Genomic DNA, 24,726 nt, shown 5'->3' on the forward strand with positions numbered 1-24,726 from the left:
ATGGGAGATAGGAAAGGAAAAAAAGGAAGCCTTCCAACTAGCTTGCAAAAAAACATATGTAAATTCCCCAATTCTAAATGATCTGGCTAGGTATCAGCCCGCTGCTGCCCTCCGAGACTCTCAGGAATGAAACCTCTCCTAAAAGCTTTTGGCTCTGTGCAGCTGGAGAAGGTACTTTGTGGTTTTTCAGGTGCAGTCCCTTCCTCTTAACGTTAAAATGAATGCTTGGCACTTCGCGAGACGAGGACTCGGCTCTGGCTTCAACCTGTGCTCTTTCAACAACACTTTTCCCTGTGCAGTTAAATTGGCCACAGATTCAGACAGTGCATTCTTTCTGAACTGTACGTTTTATGATCCTAGTTTAGGGGCCTCATAAAAGATGTAGTGTGCAAGTCACAGTATCCTACGCTCTAGGGGTCATAACCACTGCATCTACACCGATACCCACAGAACTCTTTAAGACACTTCTGCTCGGTAGTGTTTACTGCCAAAACAAATTTCTACCCCTAACATTTCTGCCGTTCAACTTCCCATGGAAAAGTTTAATAGTTTCTATTATAAAGTTGATTTTCTCACATGGTAGATAGCCTAACGGAGCCAGGAGCTGGACATCTTGCCTCATTTCATGTTTAAGAGCTCATTTTCAGAGCAGTTTCTTACATATTGCCCTAGCACATAAGCATTCGACTTTTTTTTATTTCATGCAGCTAATAGAAAAGATACCAGTTTTACCACAAACATGAATTTTGCTTTTCTTCCACGCTTCTGGGAAGGTTACTTACCTTGTGCATTAGACAAGCTACAAGAACAACGAGCAGAAATCCCAGGAGAGCAGCGATAGCTGAGCAACATCTCTATAAAGCATGTAAATGTTGCCTGCCACCATGTGGACACAGCGACTCTGGACATGAAAAAAGAGGGCTAGACAAAGTTCGCTGCACTAGAGATCAACGCAAGGATGTGAAAATAAACAAGCTTCCTTGGGAGAACTGACAGGAGATTGTTCGAGTGATTTTTTCCTGTCAAATAGCAAAGTTCATCTGTTGCTAATGACTGTCAGATGAAAGCAGAACTATTCGCTGGCCAGGGTTGAACAAACCACGCCAATGTGGACAGGAATATCAGCCTAACATCACTCAGGCGCTGTCAGACAACACAAATCTAGGCTGGATCAGAAGAGAAGCCTCGCCTTATGAGACGATCCTGAACACGTATCCAACGTGATCAGAAAAAACACTCACGCAGTACAAACCGAGATGACTCCATATAAGCTGGGAGCGATGGCTGGGGAGGTTTGTTCTGACTGCCACCGACTGCTGAGTCTCCGACAAGCCCCAGTGATGAACCAGGGGAAGACATGACACATTCACTCCTCCACTTAGCCCTAGGGAAAATAAAGTTGTAAAAGAGTCCAAAAATGGTTTGTTTTGTGAGCCTCCTTTCAACAGCCAGTAGCTGAGGCAAGGACAGAATGCTGTCATTTCAAGGTCTAGTCCACTAGAGCCAGATGGACTGAGGAATCCAGCACGAGAAGGATGTGGGGCTGTTAGAGAGGGTCCAGAGGAGGCCATGGAGATGATCAGAGGGCTGGAGCTCCTCTGCTATGAAGACAGGCTGAGAGAGCTGGGGATGTTCAGCCTGGAGAAGAGAAGACTCCAGGGAGACTTCACTGCAGCTTTTGAATACTTAAAGTGAGCTTATAAAAAGATGGAGAGCAACTTTTTGCTCAGGCAGATAGAGACAGAACAAAGGGGGATGGTCTTAAATTAAAAGAAGGGAGATTTAGGTTAGAGGTTAGGAGGAAATTCTTCACTCAAAGGGCAATAATGTGCTGGAAGATGTTGCCCAGAGAAGCCGTGGGTGCCCCATCCCTGGAGGTGCTCAAGGCCAGGCTGGATGGGGCCTTGGCCAACCTGATGTAGTGGTGGCATCCCTGCCCATGGCAAGGGGGGTTGAAGCTGGATGATCTTTTACGTCCCTTTGAACACAAACCATTCTGTGATTCTATAGGGAAGTTGGGCTGAGACTCCAAACAAGAAATCTGTAAGATAATCAACTTCTATCCCTTTTAGAGATTCACTGGAACACCAAATCATTTGGTATGCAGAGCTGCAAATGAATTCATTGTCCTCTTGACATGAAATAGCTGACTGGGACCTGAAGAATCTGGCTTTATAGCTATAAATTATTTCCTCTCTAAGCAATCTTGCAACTGGATGAGGAATAGTGTGACTGGCACATATCATGCAAGAGGCAACCCTGTGAACACCCAAAGGAATTGGTAGTTTCATGAACTAGATGGCAGATTCATGCTCTCTTCAACGGCTATATGTTGTGTATATATGGGTTAGAAATAACAAATACAGGAAAGAAGCAATGTAATGCCAACTCGTACACAACTCAGGGCCAGGCTTTCTCCAACAGGGACATTATGCACGCTCATTAAGGACTCACCTCAAGAGGATTATCACTGAAATCACGGTTAGTAAAGTCATCTCTCTTCATCCGCAATGAAGAACCTACATCAAAGGCAGGCCTGAGCTGTTTAAAACTCTGGGGATGCAGAAAGAAGATAGCAAAAAAATAAAACCAGCAAGCAAATTTAAGGAGCTGAGAGCAAAAGGCCTGGAGCACCAAGACCAGCGCTGCTCAGGGACTTGTGACAGCTCAACTTATCCTGGCCCATGTCTGTGATCAAGATGAGCTGTGAGACACACGCCACGTTTGGAGAGATGAGAACACTTTCCTGCAGTTATCACCTTACCCATGCTGTGTGTTGTGCTCAATTTGAGCAGGAATACTCAACTCTTCGGTGCTTCTTGATATTTATTCAATCGAAAGGGAGATTTTCATGGTGTGAACACCAATGCAAGAGTTCATTCCATTCTCCTGTTAAATTTTCACCTTCCTCTGATACTCCAGACACATCCCTAACTGAGCAGCTAACAAGTCTGTGGGGCCAGCTACCTACCCAATATCTCCCAGTACCTAATGCTTATGAGAGACATCCAATTCACTGCCAGTTTTTTTTTGTGGATATTATTGCACAAGTCATTAATTTCCCTTTAAAAATATCACACTTGTACGTTCATTGCAGTCAAAGAGCTGAAAGCACGGCTGGAAATTTATGCTCTTACCTAATATTATCCTACATAACAAGCTACTCTGAACATCATGAGGGCTTCAATATTACAAATAGAAAATATGGGGATTGAAACAATTTGTGCTCACGTACAGATGGAAGTTATTATGAACTCTCGGAATTAACACACATTGTTTTGACTTCGGAATGTAACAGCAAAGCAAGTTTCTCCAAATAACTGCTCTATCGAGCTAGCACTGAGCTGCTTCTAATTCCAGCTGAATTCTCCCGAGTGCAAGATGTGGTTTTCATTGTTATTATCCTGCTGTTTTACAAAACAGTACCACTTTATCTCTAGAAGAGTTTTGATTTCAGTAATTTTAGTTAACGTCAACCCAGTCGCACTTCTTCCCCACTCACGTTTCTCCTTGCCCCAAGAACTCCAGGTGAAAGAAGGGGAAAAAAAAAACACACAAGAAAACTTCTGGGAAACTGGGGAAGCTTACACAAATCCTTTCAAGAAGCTATTTAAGTTGATTCAAGTTGTTCTGGGCTCTTTGCTTCTCACCCTTGGTGATCAAGACTTTGATGAAGCATTCAAGAAAGGCGATGGAGACCTGAGCTCTTCCCTTAGCACTCTGCTAGAGCTGGTGCTGTTGCTCCCATCTTCTTCTGATCCTCACCCAGCAGCCAGAGGGAGGTAAGCATCTGATCCAGACTAAATCACGACAGAGCAACTCTGCTTGCAGGACTGGTTCCCTGAATTGAAGCCAACACTTTGGGGCCTTAAAACGATCCCCTCACAGGCTGTGATGGTCTAGAGACCGGCTCTCACTGTCCATCCAAACAATCTTGTTACACGTATTCTTTTCACGCTCACTTGTGCTAAGCCTATCTGGAAGCTCTTCTCAAAGCAGCCTAAAGATACACTACAACTCTTACATTCCAGCCTCCAAAGGAACACAAAGGATTCGAACAATCTCAGGTTCCAGATCAAGTCAGCCCCTGAGCACAGAACTTCTGTGATATATTTCCACGGTATCCATCTGCTACGCCAGATTTTTCACGCTGCTTTCACAACGTCCTCTTGGCAGAAGTATAAAAACTGCAATGTTTGACCAAGAATATCAAAGCAAAGGTGACTACAACAATTTATGTGGACTTCAGTAACACTTTCCTGATTAAATAAGTAGTAGGATCCCCCCCGCAACAAATTCTGATTACTTTTATTATGTTTTTATATTCAACGGCATACGTTCTCAACCCATAACATGTGAACCACTGGTGTTGTACAAACCACTTCAAATAGCTTGGCCACTACAGCTTGTACCAGCACCAGTGACCCCATGCAAGCTTGGAAACTTTTAAAATACAAATACGTACTTAAATAAAAGTCTTCATTTACTTTTATGAGTTTAAAAACATGCCAGTGCTTTTGGAAATCTACTGCAAGAACTTGGAAGGCAACAGGCATGAGTGACCACGAGTTCAACAGTTCACAGTCCTTTGGAAATAGGAAAAGAACAAAACCAGAATGACCGATCTCTGTCAGTCGGTGGTAACATCTCTGAGGAGACGAGTCAAAAAGGAAAAAAAAAAAGATGAAGACGTGATGTGGTGACAGTTCCGATTTAAAAAAGAGAAAAGACACTGCAGGTGCAAGTGCCAACTAACCCAGACTGTAGGAAACAGAAAGACCACCAGCTTGGGCTCAATGAATAGTTTGTAATTTCAATTAAGAAATACAACAGTACTTGCATGGTACAACTGAACAGCAAACTCACAGAATCACAAAGGGAAAAGCCAGAAGAGGCTGAAAAGCAAAGCAAGCAGCATCACAACTCACAAGCCACTGAACAAACTGATGTATTTACACAAGTATAGATTAAGGACAGCACTGATTTGGTACTAATGGAGAGAGAAAGCTATCAAATCGTTTGGAGGAAAGGGAGTATTAATCCCTTCTTTTCCTCTAGTCTTCCCCATGGAAGTCAAGTGCGAACAGCTGGCTGCCATTATTAATGCCAGCAACAAAGAGTCACAGTTTAAGGTATATTAACAGCTTGGTTAAGTAAATTTCCAAGATTAGCACGACTTGATTAACTTCATCTTAAGACATTTTAGCCTTTAAGTAATTTCAGAGCCATTGGAGGTTATCTTCCAAAATACACTAAGCACGGGCAAAATACCAGAAGTCTGGAAAATGGTAAATGCAATCCAAGCTTCAAAAACAAACCAAATGATATAGCCCCAAAGTATTTCTCTAATTCAGCGGTAGAACAGGAAAGAAGTGATGGAAAAGAACTGGGAAGGAAAAAAACAGAAATTAAGTATAAAAAACACAGTGGATTTTTCACGAATAAAACTGTCAAACCAATCAGAGCAGCTGACCCTGCCCCAGGGTTGGGCAACAGCCTGAACAGCTTCTACAGGTTCCCCTGAGACCAGCTTTTTGGCCATTTTCTGAATTCCATACCAAATGTGTGGGCAGCAGGTATTAGTGCTTCTTGAATAGAAGTCTATAAACTTGTAAAATTAAAAAAAAAATCTCATTCATTTGCCAAAGCAAAGGATGATTTTTAAAATACATACGAACAAGAAAATGAGGATGATTAGAGGACTTTTAAAAATTTAAGAGTCATACATTGGCAAGGCTTTTCTTATCAAATAAGTATAGAGGTAGAAGGGTAGTTAATAATAAAGCAAGATTAAACAACACAGTAATGAGATGAACTGAGTGTGATGAAAGTAACAGAAAACATTCACCATTTTCCAAACAGGGCATGTATGCTCACAGTATTTACTACTGGAAAAGGAAAAAAAGTCATTGTTAGCTCACAAGCCCTTCTCCAAGCAGGGCAGGAGAAAGTCTCAGCACAAAGCAATAAGGCAAGTGAAGCTTGTGATTTGGAGAACACCTCCAAGTTGTTCACAGCTGTTCTCCGTAGAAAACAGCATCACCAGCCAGCAGATGCACATTGCTTCCACGCTGACGCTAAGCAGATGGAAGATCTTAATTAAAAATAAAATCTTAGTGTACCAACCTGTGCTATATTTTTGTTGAGAAGATACACTCCATATTCAAACTGAAGCTTCTCCCCTCCTTTTGGATATAAAGGAAATCTGATGGGGAAAAAAAAAAAGCATTAAAGGTGAAGTTATTGAGATGCTTAAATGAACCTGAAAAAGGTAGAGACTCTACAACTGGAAAGGTAAAGATTTAAAGTACTTCCCCTGCCCACGAACCCCCTCCAGAGGAAGTTACCAGGAGTCCTCTGCAATTCCAGTCAGCCTTTTAAAAATTGATGTCAAAATTCAGCTAATGAATTGCGTTTTCTGAAGTATTTCAGGTTTTTAGAAGATGCTTTATGACCCTGCCAGTGCTGCAGCATTCCCCTCAGTAAATGAAGCATGTTTTGAGAAGCACGCAGCATAATATCAGATTCCACCTTGCTCCTTTGTACTCAGCCTTTTGCATTTGGTTAGCTCACTTCCTAATAAAATAATTTTAAAAAAAGGTGTTCTCTTTTGATTAAGTTATTTTGTGATTGAAAGAGTACAAGTCTCTTTACAGGCTCACTTCCAGGCCCATTTACCAACACACAAAAGGAACACTTAAATGGTACAAACCATTCTACTTCGTGTGCTCTCCATCCCACTTAAACCTCACATAAAACCTTTCATCTCCCTTGGACATTTCCCCCAACCTGCTCTCGTCCCTCCATTCCTTTGTGAAAACCTCTCCATTCAACAAGCTTCACACACACAGCCTCATAGCTCACCCAACCCTTGCAAATAGATTCCTAATGTTTAATTCTGTTCTATTATAATAAACCATGGCTCTTAGTATCGAAGTGTAGCTAACAGTTTAGGGGAAGAACGACTTATTGTGGTCTCAACTGCTGCAGAAAACCAGAGACCCACCCCTGTGGACCCTAAAGCATCTTTGACATTCTCTGCTGAATTATGTGCATGGATTATTTGCTCAAGTGGAGCAGTTCAAACTTTTAATACTTGTAAACTACCTTTCTGAGGACTGTCTTGTGACTCTTCCTTACCACCAGAGGTTGAGGTCAGCCGTGGTCAAGGTGGTAATTTCAGAAGGATCTGTAACTTAACATTTATGGGAGCTACACCATGAAACCAACTTTTGTCTTTCTAAAGAACCCCACGTTCTGCAGCCCCTAATCAAGATGCTGAGGATATTATCTGCACTAAGCCCACATTACATCAGAAAGCAAAGTCCCTCTCCAATTTAAGATAACAAATACAGGAGATCAATATCTACTAGGAACAACACGCACTCCAGAGGGGTGATTACGCAAAGTGTATTTTAACATCAATCAAATCGAAAATCTTTACTGCAGCCCCACAGTAGAGTACATTTGCAGCATTTAAGGAGAATTATATAGCACCATTAAAGCTAAAGGTTAGCAGGTCGCGATCGCAGCAGATCAAATATTAAGATGTCAGCTTCAAGTTTTATGCTACCTTCAAACTCGCTAGGTCACTTGAAGTTGAGGAATATAAAAATCACCTTGAACAGCATCCATCCAGCTCACCTTGCTTAATAGATCTATAAATCCAGCTGGTTCCCCATACAAGAAAACAAACCCTTTTGAAATGACCACATGCTACAACAATTCCACCACGCGTTACCCTAAGTGTAAAATACAAATCAAGAGGAATCAGTTTCAATCTCTACAATTATACATAGCCAAATGAAGGAAGATTTAGATTTAAGGGATACCTTTACAATTAACAGCATAAAACCCACCCAAGCTCAACAATAAAAGCACCATTAGGAACACAAGCCCTGTTTTGGTATAAGATAGCATTTCATTAAGTCACTAGTAATGGGAACCATGTATTTTATTATTAGACACAGAGCCCTTCGATATATCCAGTAAAGAGGATAAAACTTCTCCACGGTGCTCACTACCATCTCCGACAGCTGAAATGGTGAAGATTGAGCTTTTTGAGCTTTTTTTTGAGCTTTTTCTGTTTATCAGGTTGGTCTTGGTATGTTTTTTCTTTTCCTTTTTGTTAATATTCACATTTCTAACTGCCATTAATTAATCTTGAAAGAATCTAAGCTACACACATCCTCGTGTCAGCTTTCATAACACAGTAAGCTACATGAAAGCCTCGAAAAATGTCAGTGGATGTCTTTGCATATGCACGCTCATGACATACAGAAAAATATTACCAACTTTGATGTTCCTTTCTTTGTGTGTTATCTTGCTTGCCCATTAGGGCTGGTCACAAGCAATAAACTTAAGGGAAAGGAGCTACGACATTTTACATCGTGCTTCACTGAGCGTAATTGAATACAACTTTAACTCTTGGCTCCCTACGTGAAATTGTTGCTTCTTAAAAAAGCATGACTGTAAGCTCAATCTCTTCCTCTGGCATGCTGTGTAAGGTTTTAGTTATGCTTGCTCAAAAGTTACACTCAAAAATGGCTCTTTTAGTAGCTTTATAATCACAAAGCACTCAATAAAATGCAGAATGGCATCTGCCTGCCCATTCCCCTCCAGTATCTACCTTCCTGGGTTCCATTCCTACATTTGAGTGGGGTGGGAGGGAAATCATCAAGCTCCTTTAAAACAGAACATACCTAAGATGAGAATAAGTGTGATGTATTTACTGGAAAGAACAAAAACCAAGCCACAAATATCTCTTGTGTAATCACCAGAACAGACTGTCTGAGAGCAGTTACCAAGGAGTAGGGTAAGTTGCCAGTTTAAAGGGGTTTCTAAAGTTGACGGAGATCATCCCCTGGCACAGAAGATGCGTTTTTCTTCCTTCTGTCCTAAGGCCCTTCTCAATCATCTTCTGAAAGGTGATGGAAGAGGTTCAGAAGAGAGCAGATATCACTTCCATCTTCAAGAAGAAGAACCCAAGAAGCTCACCCTGAGCCCTGGGAAGGTTATGGAGTCACTAACCCTAAGCCACTTCCAATCACACTATGAACAAGAAATCTGGGAGCAGTCACCATAAATTTACAAAGGGTAAATAATCAACCTGACTCAGCAGGTTAAAAGAGAGCAGTGGGTGTTGCTTTTCATCTACTTCAATGATGTTTTTGATGTGGCCTCATCCCAGGCAAAGAGATGAAGTATAGGCTAGATAAGGAGGCAGTGAGACAGACTGGCAGCTGATCCTGCAGGTCAATCCTGTTAAATACCTTCATTAAAGACCCAGGTGATGGGACAAGGAGGCACCCTCAGCATGTCTGCAGCTGACAGAGAATTGGGAAGAGTGACTGACAGATGGAGACATGGGCAGATGGCAATCCCATAGATCTCAGGAAGGGGAGATGCCAAGTTTCCCATCTGGAGCCACGTCTTGAGTATGGGGTCCAGTCCTGGGCTCCCAACACCAGACAGATGTGGGTATACTGGAGAGAGTCCAACAAAGATGAATGTGGTGTCTTTGGCCTTGCTTGAATGCTTCGTGCAAGTCTTGATCACTCTGGGGGAGAAACAAAGAGCCCAGAAAAACTTTTATCAACTCAATTAGCTTCTCGGAAGGATCTGTGTGAGCTTCCCCAGACGAACCTAAAATAAAACCTTTACTTTGAGGATGATGAAACTGAAACAATGCAAGATGCTGCCAGGACAGGCTCCATAGTCTCTATCCTTGGGCCTATTCTAAACCAACTGCACGTGTCCCAGGGACGCTGCTCTGAGCAGAAAGGCTGGGACCAGATCTCCAGAGGTCCCAACATCAGCTACTCTGTGATCCTCTCATTCCTTCCTGACAAAGCCACCATGCAAGCACAGCCAGAAGTTACAAACAAAACAGCTTCTGCTCTTCACAGTTCGCTCTTCACTCTTGCGAATTCTTGTAAAAATAGGTTAATATCTATCTTACAAATATTACCTTCCACTAGTGCATAGACTTCATAAAACACAGCCCTGATACAACCTGAGTTTACAGTAGACATTCTGTATCTGTATCTAAAGAGCACATTACTGCCACATGTCAGCTGAGCAATAATTTAACAGTAGCTCATAAAGATGATCGTAGTTCAAGAACATAAACTTGATGAGAGAAATAAAAGCACAACATTTAGTAACTTATAACAAGTTAGCCCAATTTGGAGATGTCTCTGTATCTGTTTCCAGTGCACTCAGGGCTATTCTTGCTCTACTTCTGACACCTGACATGCCAGCAGTAAGACCCTGTGCTGGGGAAAAGCACAAGGATTAGTAGAGATGAAAGGAAGAAGCTGGCAGGAACGCAGACAGGCAGCTTTGGGACTGAAAATCTTTAGCACAATTGTCAACTTAAAAAAAAGTCTCACTCTGAATTCAGAAGGTGGAGAACACAAAGTAAGAGTGATCTGAACTGCACACGACTGAATTTAGCCAGAAGATCAATACATGCTTTTAAGATCTAAGATAAAACGAAGAGGATTCTCACTCTTAAAAGCTTACATTTATTCTAGAAGTTTCACATTTTGCTTATTTAATGCTAAAGGAGTGACAAATGTAATGTTTTCATTAATTCCTTTGAGTCATGTGCTCTGTTTTATAGGACTCACTGGGATACAAGTCAGATGACCAGCGTTACCCAGCTGCACCACGCTGCAGGAACGGAGGCAAGTCCATAATAAATTGCAAAACACACATGCATTACATTTTTAGACACATAGCTCACCTCCCCTTTCATGGCACGTTGCGTTGGACAAAAGTTTTATTGTGGTATCACAAGTACAAGAATGACAGAACAGTTTCTTCCACGCTGAACTAGAACGTTATGCTTGCAGCCACAAAGCACACTCGAGGGTTATCCTAACACTGATGTGTCCAAGAGCCAAAGTTTTCCCAGATTCTCAAGAAGAGCTTTTGGATCTCATTTATCCCAGGAGCCAGCAAAAGAAATAAATCACAGAGGCAGTTACAAGGTATTTTTAGTTCTGACTAATTTGTTTTAGCAGAGCTTGAGACAGAGATGGCAACTGACCTGCTTCCACCTTACCTTTCCAATCCACTTGGGGGATCCCCAAAGGTAATTAGGAGCTTGTCTCCAGCTGGAATCGTAGTGCCAATGAGTCAGTATCAACTGCTTTACTTCAACCCATCCCCTATAAATTGCTGTCATGCTCCCTTAGTGAACGCGAGCTGCTGGGTAAAAAACACTTCCACCTAAATCTGGTCCTAGAAAGACTGGTGCAGAAGTCAGAAGGGAGCTGGCTTCGCACAGCTCTTCAAAGAAGAGCTCTCCTTCTCCTCTCCATCAAAGGCACCTAAAATTCAAATTGGTTGTTATTCTTAGCACTGAAGTCTTCTGTGTAACACTGGATTTTGCTAGCTGCTGAGCAATTCTACCGACAGGAATTGATGAGTTTTTGAAGTACAGAGCAACTTAGTTTCAGTCTATTTACACGTAGAGAGGCTTTGCTGATAGGCAATGGTTAAGCAAACCCAAAGAGGAGGTCAAGGCTTAGAGTTCTGCTGATCTACACAACCAAAGACATCTACTTGTAAGAAACTGAAGTGAGACCGACAAATCAAAGCTTGTGTTCAAGGATCAGAACAGATTAGAGCAAGCCTACAAGGAAGACACTAATTTCCTTGTAAACTGCCCACGCGAACAGTACTGGGAAAGGAAGAAATTGCAGCTACAGGAGTGGTTAAGTGAAGTGTCAACATTGGTATTATTTTACACCGTAGACTCCACGTGGAAGTTTCTAGAGTACTAAGCCTCATTAAAGCCTCCCAAAAGGGCTGTGAAAAGGAAAAAGCGAGGCCAGGGTTACGTGCTTTGTTCACAGCAACTCTGATGGGGAAAAGTAACCACAAGGCAGTCTTAAATAAAAACGGGCAGAAAGTCTCCTCCTTCTCCAAGTCAAAACTACAAAACCAGCACCCCACCATCAAGGGCAGATGTAATTTTTAATTCTTCAAAGATCCTGCAACACCTCATAAGTTGTAAAAGTAGGTATTGAATATTTGCATAAAGAAATGCCATTATAAGGGGTATTAAGCTTTGAAGTACCCAACTCCAGCTACACCAATTAACAGGACTCTTCAGAAGCCACTAGTTTGGAGGCTGTCTTCGTGCTAATGAGACTTTGTCTAATGTGGTAGTCAAGAAGTGTACATGTTAAACATTCAGCTATACTTCCTATAAACCGAAGTGAGAAGTACAGCCTTACTACAGTAAATCACATTTTTAAAGGTTACAGAGAATGTAGACAGGGCTCTAAATTGTCACCTCTCATTTAAAAGTCTTCAAAAAGAAATACAATATCTGCATTTCCAGTCAGTGTGGAAAACTAAGGGTGGCTGGTTGCCATCATTTCCACTCCAGCTGAATCATTAAGATGGAAACAGCTGAACAGAAATATCCGTGTAAAACCCAGGCAGATTTCATTTTTTGGTTCAAATTGTAGTCTTTGTGTCTAAAACCATTTGTGTTCTTGGTCAGGATGGGCAGACAGGAGTTTCAACGAACACCTTCACCAGCTGCACCTGTCTGGGGGGCTGAAGCTATCTTTACACCATTCCTGCAGTAATTCTGTCCAAAAGGTGCAAAGTGCCCCACAAGACCATCAGTCTTCACTCTGTACTGCTGAAACTACCTGTTCATCACAGAGAAAAACACATCGCCTTTTAACCATAAAGCACAAAGTACAGAACAATCCTCACCTAATGTCTCCGAGGTATGTTCAACCCAGCCTGTACCTTGCTAACGCTTCTTTCTAAATAAATTTCACCCCTCCTTGGGATAGGAAGATTGTCTAAATTGCCTTTCAGCATTCAGTTCAGCTTTATTTCTATGAATCACGGCATAATAGGGACAACCAGGATTTTGCGTTGCTAAAAGAAAAGCTTCTTGCAAGGATCTTCCCATTTCTATTTACATTTCAAAATGAGCTGCCTACAGTTTGGATATTTTTTTTCTTCTTTTAAATTTATTTTTAATATGATTTATTTATTTTTTTTAACCTCATGCCATCTCTTACTCACCTTTGGATGTATGGATTAAAAGCATCACTTTTGTTAAAAAAAAAAAAAAAAAAACAAGCTTTGCTACTACTCTATCTCCAGCCAACTGCTCATGAACACAGATGTATTTAAAAATAAAAATTAAAAACTATAAAAAGGTGAAGATTACTTATGTCATGCATTGAATAAACCTATAGTTTTTCCAGAATCAAAGCTAAAGTTCTGGTTAGCCAAATTTGTGTATTTTAGGCATTAAGATTTTTTTTTAAAATAACTCATAAGTAAACTGTCCTAGTTATTCTACTCTACCCACTAAGAATTGCCTTTTTCAGTTGTTCTCAGACAAATACTTATCAACCATCAAGATCGCATTTAATTTTATATCCTCGTATGTGTTACTGAGCTAATCTTTAGCTGTTCTACATTGCAGCCTCAGTTTTCGATGAACTTGCAGTAAATCACCACAGGACTCTTGCTTCAGTCAGATGTTAACTGTTAGGAAAGCTGAAAGGATCCTTATTCCATATATTTATTTCAGACCTCAAGTATCTCTTATGAATTCAAGCCCAAATACATTTTCAGTTGTGTTCTGTGATTTATGAACTCCTCTGTACCCAAAAAAAAATCACATATGTACCAATATATTGGTGGCCAATTTTTATTGTCCAGAACCGCCTGTCTTTAATACAAACTATTTTTAAAGTTTAAGAACTTGCTTCATTTTTAACTGCTTTCACCTGCTTCTACTTTGGTATTACTCCATGTGTTTTAGATCTTTTATTCTCTTCTGATCGGTCATTCTGCCATATCCCAAATTATATTAGAAGTCTCAAAATTTAATCTCTACTTCAGAAAGCTCTTTGGGGAAGAAAACAGTAAAATAAAGATTTTACACATGCCATCTAACTGGTTGCCACAGGCTGAAGTGTGGCACAATTTACATATCGTGATACATCCCATTTGGCACATCTAGGTAAAATTCTCAATCTGGTTTGGAATAGTGTTAAACAATATTAATTTCATAATAACGTAAAAGCTTGATGACCAATAATATTTTAGCTTTGCAATGTGAAGAAATATTGGCATGTTTTAAGAAATTGAACAAACGCCCTCACTGAAAGCTTACATCAAAATAAAGACTAAGAGCCTGTTGTCAGAGACACAATACACTTAACAAAAGCAAAATATGTAGTTTAAGACAGGAAATGCATTTTAACACCTAAAAAAAAAATACTAATTACATGTTTCCTATGCAATGTATTTACCCGTTAGTTAACTGAAGATCAGAAACTTGGTTTAACAATTAGGTGAAGCCAATGTCAGTGCATTTTCACATCACCATATTTGCTGCACTTTGACTACATCCTACCCGAGTGCATCCACTGAATTTGGGACAGATCACAAACCTGAGGTGGCTTCGTTCCCTTCATTTCCTATTTTTGAGGACAGTAAGCAGAACGGCTGCAGGGATATGACTGCAGCAGAGCTGGCAGAACACAGCTAAAGCCCAATTATTCACTATTATACAGATAAAGAACTGATGTAATTTCTCTAACAGTCCCTGGTGTGACAGCAGAGAGTCATCCATCAGACCTAGGGAATAACTGTGCCTCACGCACACTACCAAAAAAATGGGGCAGTCCAGAGAATGATGAATTTCCAGCTTAAGCCCATGAACAGGATGCCCTATATGAGGATAGAACTAAATAGCCCAATCCAACAAAGATAATGGCCTGAAAGAGTCACAAGTTCTTGCATGATAGTGTTGAAACACGAGGAGTGTAGAAGAACAAGATTTGAGTACTTACTGAAGTTTAAGTTTCAACTTCAGCCCCTTCTGAGGGGCTGCGAGGGGCAGGCAGGGAGGAAGGAGTAGCGTCTTCCCTCCAACCTGACCACATCCTGTGTGCTCACTGTAAAGGAATGTCGTATCTAGAAGAGAAAGCTTGAGTTGTGTACAACTGCTAGAGTCTTTCTCAACCAGAATAAAGAAAACCTGGAGAGCCTTTTAGCGAGGAGGGCAACCATTGTGCAGACATCTCACTCGAAACCACTATTCCCCAGGACAGTTCAGATCAAATATTAGGAAAGCAGGTTCCTAACGAGCCATAGCCACCAAAATACCCAGCACTTCCAACTCATCATCACTCCAGCAGATGACCACAGCACAAGAAGCGTTGGCTGCACAGCTTCAAAACCTGTTTCCTTTTCAGATAAGCTACACCAAAGATTTATCAGCTTTGGAGTAGAGGCTGGCACAAGCCTGAAGTAATGTGCCCAGGCAGCTGGTCTTTGTTGGAAGGGTCCTTGTTAGAAGGAACAAAACAAACACCACAGTACAAACCTGCCTTCACCACCAGACTCCTCAACTAGAGGCGCAGCAGAGTGCTATGGATCCTCTTCATATCAAGCTACCAGTCGATGGGTAAGGGCCACAAACTCACCTCGGGGTCAGTAACAGCTGTTCCTTGTAGGCTAACTAGGCTGCCAACAGACAGCATGATTGGAAAAGTTTTAAATGAAAAAGTAAGATCCCCACCTGGTGCGTAAAACTGAAAGTCAAATGAAATGGCAGTAAAAAAGAGATTACAAGTGTACACTTTGCTTTGTTAGAGATGAGATTAAGACACAAATATGAATCACAAGTGAATTCAGATTTGATTACTCTATGGTTTTTAGTCTCTACATGAGAGAAAACAAATACTTGTAAAACAAACTTGATGACAAAAATACAGACTGCCAAGGGAAAAAAGCATATCCTCATTCAAACTTTACACAATACAAAGATAATTAGTTTACTGGGAAAGGAAAACATATTGGCAGTTTAACTGCATGAAGCGTATTTTCAAAATGCCTATCTGAATAGCTCAACAATAAGATAATCAAAAGCAGAAGCACTGCCATCTTTCCATTAAGAAGTGTAACTGTCGTGACCTTGCTCTTGGAGAACGTACAATAGCTTCAATATGTACAGGCTGTACACAGGAAAGGAAACCAAAGACCCAGATTAGGAAAGTTAAGCAGTTGTTGATAAAATAGTCACTGATTTATAAAAAATATAAAGGTATCATTCTACTGGTTCAGCAAATAACGCTGTCACACACCTAAAAAAGCACGGCCAGCAATCCACAGAACTAGCAACGCTGATGGCTTTTTGTCGATTGTGCATATCCCTGACATGTTACAGCTTGAATTCAAGGCTTGCTGGACGCTCTGTGATGGATGTCACACCGCGAGGACTATCTGTAAGGACAGAGCAGACAACCCTGCTATCAGGGCTTTAAATCTCCCTGCCACCGAAGGCTCATTTTTAACCAGAGGACACTTTAAGCAGGTCAAGTCCCCGCTCATTGAAAAATGAAGTAATGTTTTGAAAAATCATCTCAGCAGGAGGATAGAGTTCCAATGGGAGTAAGCTAAGACTAGTATGTCTTCACAAAAACATTTCTCAGCTGTAGATGTCCGGGGTCAGTGGTCTCATCTACTGCAGTAAACAAAATCTGCTTTCTCAGACTGGGCAGAAGCATGCAAAAGCTGCTGCTCCCTCCCAGAGCCGGTGTTAATAAGATCTGCATTTCCTAAGGAGCACTTGATCTGATTTATAATCTCCGCACCTTAATAAGTGCTGACCCAATGAAGGCAGAAGTATTGATTTGGTGATCAAGAATAAAATAACCCTGCGTTCTAGCTAAATATTCCCAAGAATGTGGAGCGCACAAATACAGTTCAAGATAAGTTCATGGCAAAAAGCATTCTTTGAGCAATAGGCGAATGCTTAACACACACTCAATCTACCACAAAGAATCAGCTCTGCTTTGACAGCTATTAGGTTTCTCAACAAACCGTCTCCCTCCATCTGATTTAAGTTTGCCAAGATTTCTTCCCAAAGCTGCCATTTTATCATCTCAGCTGAAGTACCAAAGATGATTAAAGATTTCTCTGTCGAGTTGGAAGATGTCAGCATCAGTGAAAAGTTATTCTTCACTCACTTGTGTCCTGACTTTTCAGACTGCTGTGTTGCAAATGGCTTATCTGCTACTGGACCCAAGGCAATAACCACCTCCTGACTTTCAGCTTTCACATTCTTAGAAACAGGAGCGAGACCACAGAAGCGAGGACCGTGTTTAGACTGAGCTCATTCGACAAGTGGTTTCCAAACACTCCAAAAAGTTATCCACGTGCCTGCTCAGCTCTTCTCCTCTTACTTGCAAATCCAGCTCTTCACGCTGAAGCGAAAGGCACCACAGTTCATCAAGATAGAGAATTTGGAAGCAATCTTGTAGCAGAACTGGTTTAGATGTAAGTTTTGCTTTACTCAGGTCCAAGCAGAGCAACTTTTTGCATCAGAACTCGAGCTGGCAATAACTGGGACTGCTTGACTTAGTTCTGCATGAACCACACACAGAAAACTGGAAGCTTGCTTTCTTAGTGCAAATGAGGATGCCTTAAACATAACCCCAGCCTACTGAATGAACTGCTTAAACATGTGCAGATTAAAAGTGCACTTGGCCCGGACTACTCTTAACTTTTCCATTTCTCTCAAGCTTGGCCTCTTCAACCAATTAAGAGCACCCCAAACTAGGCTAAACCAACCTGCTGGTTTGAATTCAAGGCTCAATCAACAAGCCATGCAAGTATGTTAACGTTCACCGTGCACCAGGCTGCAGACCCTCGGCCAAGCACTCGCATGTGTCAGCTTCAGCTATAAATAAACTGTCTTAGGAAAAAACTCACTCATAACTTTACATCCTTGAGGAGTCCAGAAGTATTCTGAAGATCTGACAAGGTCACCTGCATTTCCTGTCTGCTGCGGTCCTCGGTTGCTACAAGGCTGCCTCAGCCTGGTGAAAGATGACCTGGTTTTAATTATTCAGACATTCGCCACTTACCAAACGGGCTACAGCAATGAAATAAAACCAGGCTTTAAAGCCTTTGGCAGCCACAGAAATGCAGCAAATTTAAAGTATATGTAATAATATGAGAGGTTGGATGCATTCAGATGTTGTTCCCAGATCAAGTCAGGTGCCAGCAGTGCTCCATGATCCTGGCTCAACTACTTCTGCAATACCCACCTAAACATCACAATAAAAACTAACTCCTAATTATAATCTTCTGGCACACTTGAAGTTTGCTATAATAATGAAGCTGACCTCCAGAAAAAAAAAAAAAAAAGACTACTTATGGGCCATAACCCATCAAAGAAATATCCAGAAAGTTTCTTCAGGATCATATCTATCACTTTAAACTGCAAACAAGGCATACAATTTTAATCCTATTTTTTATAATAATCCAGTAACACAATCATAGACAGATGCTCCCTATGTTTAATGACAACAGAAAGTGTTCAGTGACAATAAGAATTAGCATTATTTAAAAAAGGTGTAGAATAGACATAATTCCAGTGACTCATGGTTATCTACTGACATGCAACAACCTATTCCTATTATGCCATAGAGTTATTTCATCAAAAATGAAAAACGCTCATCATCTGCAAAGATTTGCTTCAAAGTAAGTCCTTCAATTGCTCCTCAATGATGTTACTGCATGCAGAAATTAAAACAGCTATTTTTTCCCCTGAACAAATTGCTTAAACTGTTCTCAATACTCAGTCCTTCTGAATTTTGATTTCAGCCCCAAGACAGTACTGACCATCAAAGCTGTCACGCTTGAGCTTTTCAGTGCCCCCAGGAGCCAAACCCCCGGTAACTGGCAGTATGTTCAACTTCATTCCTCCTTAAGCTGCTTCACGTAACTGCTTGGTTCCTGAGGTAGCCTTTGAATGCAGCATCAGAGCTGTGTGTACACATCTAACAGAGAAGAGTCCCTGAAAATCTTTTCAAAGATTGAGTATGAATGAAAATGTGAAAATACAACAAATAATTGCTCTGAAAAAGCATTTCACTTGCCCAGACACACACAAGCTAAAGGAAAGGGGATTGAACTCTGAAGAGCATGGCTTTTCTTTGGTAAGCATACATACATCCAAGCTGTCTAATGTGATTTGATGAAACGAGTATTCTATTCCTAAATCTCCAACTGGCGGGTTGCACAAGAGTCATGTGAAATTTCAATTATAAAATAAAGAAATCAAGTAGCTTTGAGTCAACGTGGAAGCTAAAAATACTCCCAAACAGATGACATATGTATGCTCCTGAACTTACTTTAGAAGGTACAAGGAGACTGATACTGTCTAAAAAGATTCAGTAGCTCCCAGCTTGCAAAATGCAGACATTTACCTTGTAAGATTTTAACTCGTATTACTAGAAGAGACCTGAAGGGAAGACTATCTAAAAACCTTATGACAAAGGCAACAACGCCAACGTAGACAATCTTGCTCCAGACATGCCACCCCTTATTCTTCTTATATTAAAAACTGCTTTATTTAAAAATCTGGGAGCAGACTAACAGAAGCATTAAATTCAGGGCTTGACAGGCAGCATCAGAACATGTCCTGAATAGTTTAATTTCAGCATTCTTACCAGGTTTATGAGAACAAGATGAAGTGCTAAGTTCCTATTCTGCAAGAACAGTACCAAGGAATTAAGGTAAGGTATTAAGTATGTTTGTCACTAGAGGAACACGCTGCTCTGCTAACTAGCTTAAATTTGGGAGTTCTGTATCCATCATTTTCTTTGTGATCTTTCAGAATCCAGAACTTCTGGAAAGGGTACTCCTTCCTCTCACATATTGGATGTACTCTGAAGGTTTTCAAAGAGACCACTGAAGAAATGTGAGCTGTTAACTGAAAGTTGTATTCTTTCCTTCCCTAGGTTCAGAAAGTCACAAAAGCAGATTTATGGGAGAAAACTTACAGCATTTCAGTAGTATCAAAATAAGTTAATGGAATACAGAGAGAAAAGCTATCAAATAGATAATAAATACTAATATCTACAAGACCATATATTGTACACCACTGGCAGGTATTCCCTATCTTGTTCCACCATCAGTAATGGGGCCAGATGCAAGAGAAATTTTCACCACAGCCTCTTACTTTTGTACATTCTTTAGTACCAACATAACAATAATGGCAGCACACAAAACTGAAGGCTTCCACAAGAATCTTGTGACTTAAGTAGCCTGGTTCGTTCAGGGAAACAGATCTGAAGTGGATAAAATACTCCCCAAATGTAACTTACATTCTGAAAGCTCTCAAAATGCTTGACCAGCTTATTAGGACTTTAAAAAGCTGATGCAGAAAGCTGAAAGATGCATGAAGTAATACACTCATAATATAGTATAACATTAAAAACAAACACATGTACTGATGAAATTTCTTCTGAATGAAAACATCAGCTCTACCCCCCAGTGCCCAATTTTTAAAATCTATTAATAAGAATTCAGGGCAACCCTGAAGTCCAGAAAACAATATGAAGCCAAATCAAATGCTTTATCTAATAAATAATTACGATGCAATGTGTTATAATAAAGACTGAGTACACAGAAAACCTCACTGTAATTACTTAACAGTTTACATTGGAGTTAGAAAAGCTGTTTAAGGACAGGTTACTGAAGTAAAGAAATTTAATAACACACGTTAATTGCTATGCTCTATTCAGTTAGGAGCACACAAGAAACATGAGCTATTAGTTTAGAAAGAAAACTGCAAGTTCAGACATTTGAGGTTTTCTATAGCAACTCAAGTCCTCTGAGAGCTGGCAGGATCGACTCTCCAATAGCTGGGAAGAGAAGACCTCAAGCAGGAGTTAATCCTGAAAAAATCTTGCAGAACACAGGTAAATGGCCCAATAGGGATTAATATACTTAGCCAAACTTTCTCCTTTTCAGAAACTGTTGTGAAATAAAGTATTAAGTCATGAGGGTTTGGAAGGCTCCAGCCTAAAGGACTAAGCCTTCCACTTTGTCTCAGACAACAGGAAATTGGTTTAATCTTTATACTCCCACACACAGGCAGCTCTGCTCCTCAGAAATGTGTTTTCCAGATATAAGTGCTCTAGCTTGATACCCGTCTGAAAGTGATGAACAGGCAAGAGGACGATCATGTGCTTAGAGAAGTAAAGCTGAAGCTGAACACATTAGCTTTCTATTAAGTTATTCAAATAGTATCAAAGATTTCTTGGATAGCTCACCCCAAAATCATTTTCAGAATTACTATAGTCCCTGTTTTATCACATCACAACAGTTAAAGCTCTGCGACAGCTTAACTCAAGGCAAGTTACCTCAGCTGCCAAAGGTCACTGAGCTTCAAAAAGAAATCAGACACTTCCAAGCATCCCAACCCTCCCAGTTATGCACAGTATGAAAAGACCCTTCCATTTTGACTGGGACTTGTAAGAAATGCTACTATAAACGCTAAAAGACTTCGATTGTATGCACCCAAAGAGATCAAGAAATCGAGGCAATAGAGACAGCAATTTTCCACAAGTTAATTTTCTTCCAGCTATTTCTTTCGCTCATTTTTCAAATCTTACAAGTGAAAAACAAACAAGGATACTGGTGCTGCAAGCCTGACTTTGCAACCGCCCGCAGACACACAGAGGATCGGAGTGGAGCAGCTGGTCTCCCGCAGCTGGTCAGCGCTGCATTCCTTTGAGTTCTGTGGTTGCAGGCTACAAAGCGAAGCTTAACCAGTAATTGCCCCTATTTTCATATTTGAGCACACAGGTGCAAAGACAGTGGGAAAACAGGCAAAGTGCCAAAATGCAGGAGGCATTCGGGGAGTGGATTTAAGGACAGCAAGATAGCTTCCTAGTAGCTTAACAGTAACAATAACCCAGTTCCATGTTGAAAGAAAATGATTATAGGCCAGATGACAAATTTTTCATTGAATATTAAGTTGATTTATTAGTAGGTAACAATTCACAAAACTCTTTCCTAACCATTTAAAACTCCTCTGTGCTAAAGATAGCTATTTTGTCGTGAATCAAGCAGCACAACAGCATTTGCAGCAACTCCCCACTGAAGGCTGCTTCTGGTGTCTGCAGTTTATTCCCATTGCCAATAGAGAAACACAAAAGGCAAATTTTCCAATCAGAAGCCACAACTTACCTACAAGGTCCACTAATTAAGTTTTTCCTATCATTATTAGATGCCTAACCAATAGCATTTGGCTATCAATAGATGTAGAATGACAAAACTGGACTATAGGTAGCTCCCAGAAACTCAGAAGCTCCTGTCCCACACCTACTGAACACAGTACCAAATAACTTCAAAATCAGTATCTCATCACAGTACCCCAAACCGTTCAAGTTTAGGTGTTTTTTGTTGTTTTGAAAGAAGTACAGAAGTATCTATGGTGTACTTACTCTCGCTCTTTCTCTGTCAGTTTGTCATTGATGTTATCTTTGATTGTAGACCTGGAGCCCTTGTGGATTATGGGATACCTGAGTGGCACTTGTAAGAAGTAGGATATCATTGAAACCAAATGAGCGGTGTAGCCCAGGGCAACAGCAATACTTCCATCATCTTTTGCTGTCAATAATAATAAAAAATCCATTAAATAAATCAGTTGAATCTCAGTGCAGACTCAGCACTTCACGAAGTTATAACAGACAGATCCAAGTAAAAACAACTTTAGACTGCTTTGCAATTATTTTCAGTTCACCCTTTGCCTCTTACTAAAGGTGACATAAAGTGACTAATGACATATCCTCCGTCCCATTTTACACTTTTGAAGCTTAAAGTTACTCTTCCCAAAGTCTCGTTGGGTCAGGGAGGGTGAAGAAGAGATGGAAAAGTGGGAAAAAAATCCCAAGACGTAACTCAAGACTTAAACTTTCTGCACTTCTCAATATGCAGGTGACTTATATTACCAGGGTCAGAAAAAAGCTGCATTCCTCCATAGCTTTACTCATTAGAGAGATCAGTTGCAGAGAGACTGACCCCAGGTTCTGTGCTCTGTTGTCTGGCAGTAAGGCGAAGAAGTTAGATTAACCCATTGTTTTAAAGGGTCATTTCCAATTTGACATTTAAGGTTGCAGCCTTAAAGCTTCACTTGCTGGGAATAAACAGGTCTTGAGATTCAAATTACATCCTTTCTAGAATGCAAATACCAGCCATGTAAAGGCTTCTCCTTTCTGATTCAGTTTTTCCTTCCCCTCTTCCTTGTAAGTGAGCATACCAATACAAACACCACGACAGAATCATCCCTACTGAGGCACAAGGGAGTCCTGGGCAAATAACCAAGGGCATTCTAAGAAAGCTTTTAATGATGCTCAACAATGTCTGAAATCATGCTGACTTCTACAACAAGAGATGATGCATGGATTTAAGATGTTAAATCCTTTTAAAAAAGGATTTTGTTAAACATTCAACCTTTGAAGCAACACTATTTTTGCAAATAAAATCACTGATCCTTGAGATGCCTTTTTTTTTTAATATTTTCTACCAAGAGTTTGAACCAAGACACAGCAAGTCAGACAACTCCATATTTCACTAATTTGAATGCTAAGTACTTCTTCCCTGTAAAACTGTATTTCCAGAGACTTCGATAAAGAATTAAATCATTCTTTTGTGAGGAGTTAATAGCAATAAACTGAAAACAGGCCAAAAGACACACACCACTGCCTTCTCAAGAATTACAGAACTGAATTCATTCTCACAAGTGCAACCAGGAAAACAAATTAATGTGTTAAACATTATTCCTCCATTATTCGAGCATTCGATATACCCGCTGTTAGTACAAATTAACTCCTCTCGGATGTTAGATAATCAATTGAGGTTTTTGCCCAAGAAACCGTATGACTGGCAGAGTGAACAAGTACTAAGAGCAAGAAATTCCCAAGGGGATTTTAATGAAGTTCCAATTCATGTCCAACACCTACAGGTGAATGCACACAGTTACCTGTATGACCCTTACACAGGCAGGCATATGGATTTGCTTCTGCAAAAAGATGATGTGCAAAGTTACAGTAGAAGCCGACTCGTAAAATCCTGCCATACCACAGCAGGAATCAGTGTCAGGAAGTTTTAAGTCATATTTATGCAAGATGTTTATTGGTATGTTCATCAGGAACTGCAACAAACTAAATGGAGACTCATGCACATTGCCTGAGCACTATTTATAGATTGAAACTGGGAAAATGCAATTTTTTCCCCCCTAGAATGACTGAGTTTAGAAGGCAGCTCTGGAAATTGCCTATTCCTACCCCTCTGCTCTCAGCAGGATAAGCTACAGCAGGTACCAAGGAGCACAATCTGAGCTCTGAGTATTTCTAAGAAAGGAGGCTCCACATCCTCTCTGGATAACCTGCCACAGCATATCACTGATTAAACTTTGAATACAGAAGTACTTTAGAGTCAGTTCCTAGCTAGCATGAAGGCAGTTTGTAAGAATAAATAGTGAGCAAGCTTTCTTCCAGTCCAAACCTTTCCAATCAGAAATGTGGATCCGTAGCCATTACTATCAATTTACTTAATTTTATTATGTTTAGAAGCAGTGTTAACTGTAAGAACTAAGTTAAGAATATCCAGCTACCTTGAAAGTCTTCAGAATTAGGAAGCTTGACTCCACAAACAAAGTAATCCTTTTGATCATTCTGCAAGTTTAAAACCAACAATGGAAAGTGAGAATGAGACAACAACAGCCAGAAGTCTGTAAAAAAAACCCAATGACAACAAAGCATCTCGTAAAGAAAAACTAAATATTCAATGAAACCCAGACCGAGATAATGTTTTAGTAACACTTCAAATAATTCAAAAAAAAAAAAACAAAAGCAACTTTTT

At 40.4% G+C, this 24,726-nt stretch overlaps 1 protein-coding gene across 6 annotated transcripts in view; it reads right to left on the reverse strand.

Annotated features, from left to right (window-relative positions):
- UVRAG (UV radiation resistance associated) overlaps nucleotides 1-24,726 on the reverse strand; it is a 92,542-nt gene that overhangs the window by 22,833 nt on the left and 44,983 nt on the right. For 4 of the 6 annotated variants that reach the window (XM_072032917.1, XM_038178253.2, XM_072032920.1 and 1 more), the window contains 4 exons: nucleotides 24,479-24,539; nucleotides 23,846-23,884; nucleotides 22,308-22,473; nucleotides 6,127-6,205 (listed from right to left, as the gene is read on the reverse strand). In XM_072032917.1, coding sequence (XP_071889018.1) covers nucleotides 6,127-6,205; nucleotides 22,308-22,473; nucleotides 23,846-23,884; nucleotides 24,479-24,539 — 345 coding nt within the window. The remainder of the gene's footprint in view (nucleotides 1-6,126; nucleotides 6,206-22,307; nucleotides 22,474-23,845; nucleotides 23,885-24,478; nucleotides 24,540-24,726) is intronic. The other 2 variants (XM_072032918.1, XM_038178271.2) reach the window with 1 other exon arrangement.

This window comes from Anas platyrhynchos, chromosome 1 (genome assembly GCF_047663525.1).
Source record: "Anas platyrhynchos isolate ZD024472 breed Pekin duck chromosome 1, IASCAAS_PekinDuck_T2T, whole genome shotgun sequence".
In the NCBI taxonomy this organism is placed as follows: domain Eukaryota; kingdom Metazoa; phylum Chordata; class Aves; order Anseriformes; family Anatidae; genus Anas; species Anas platyrhynchos.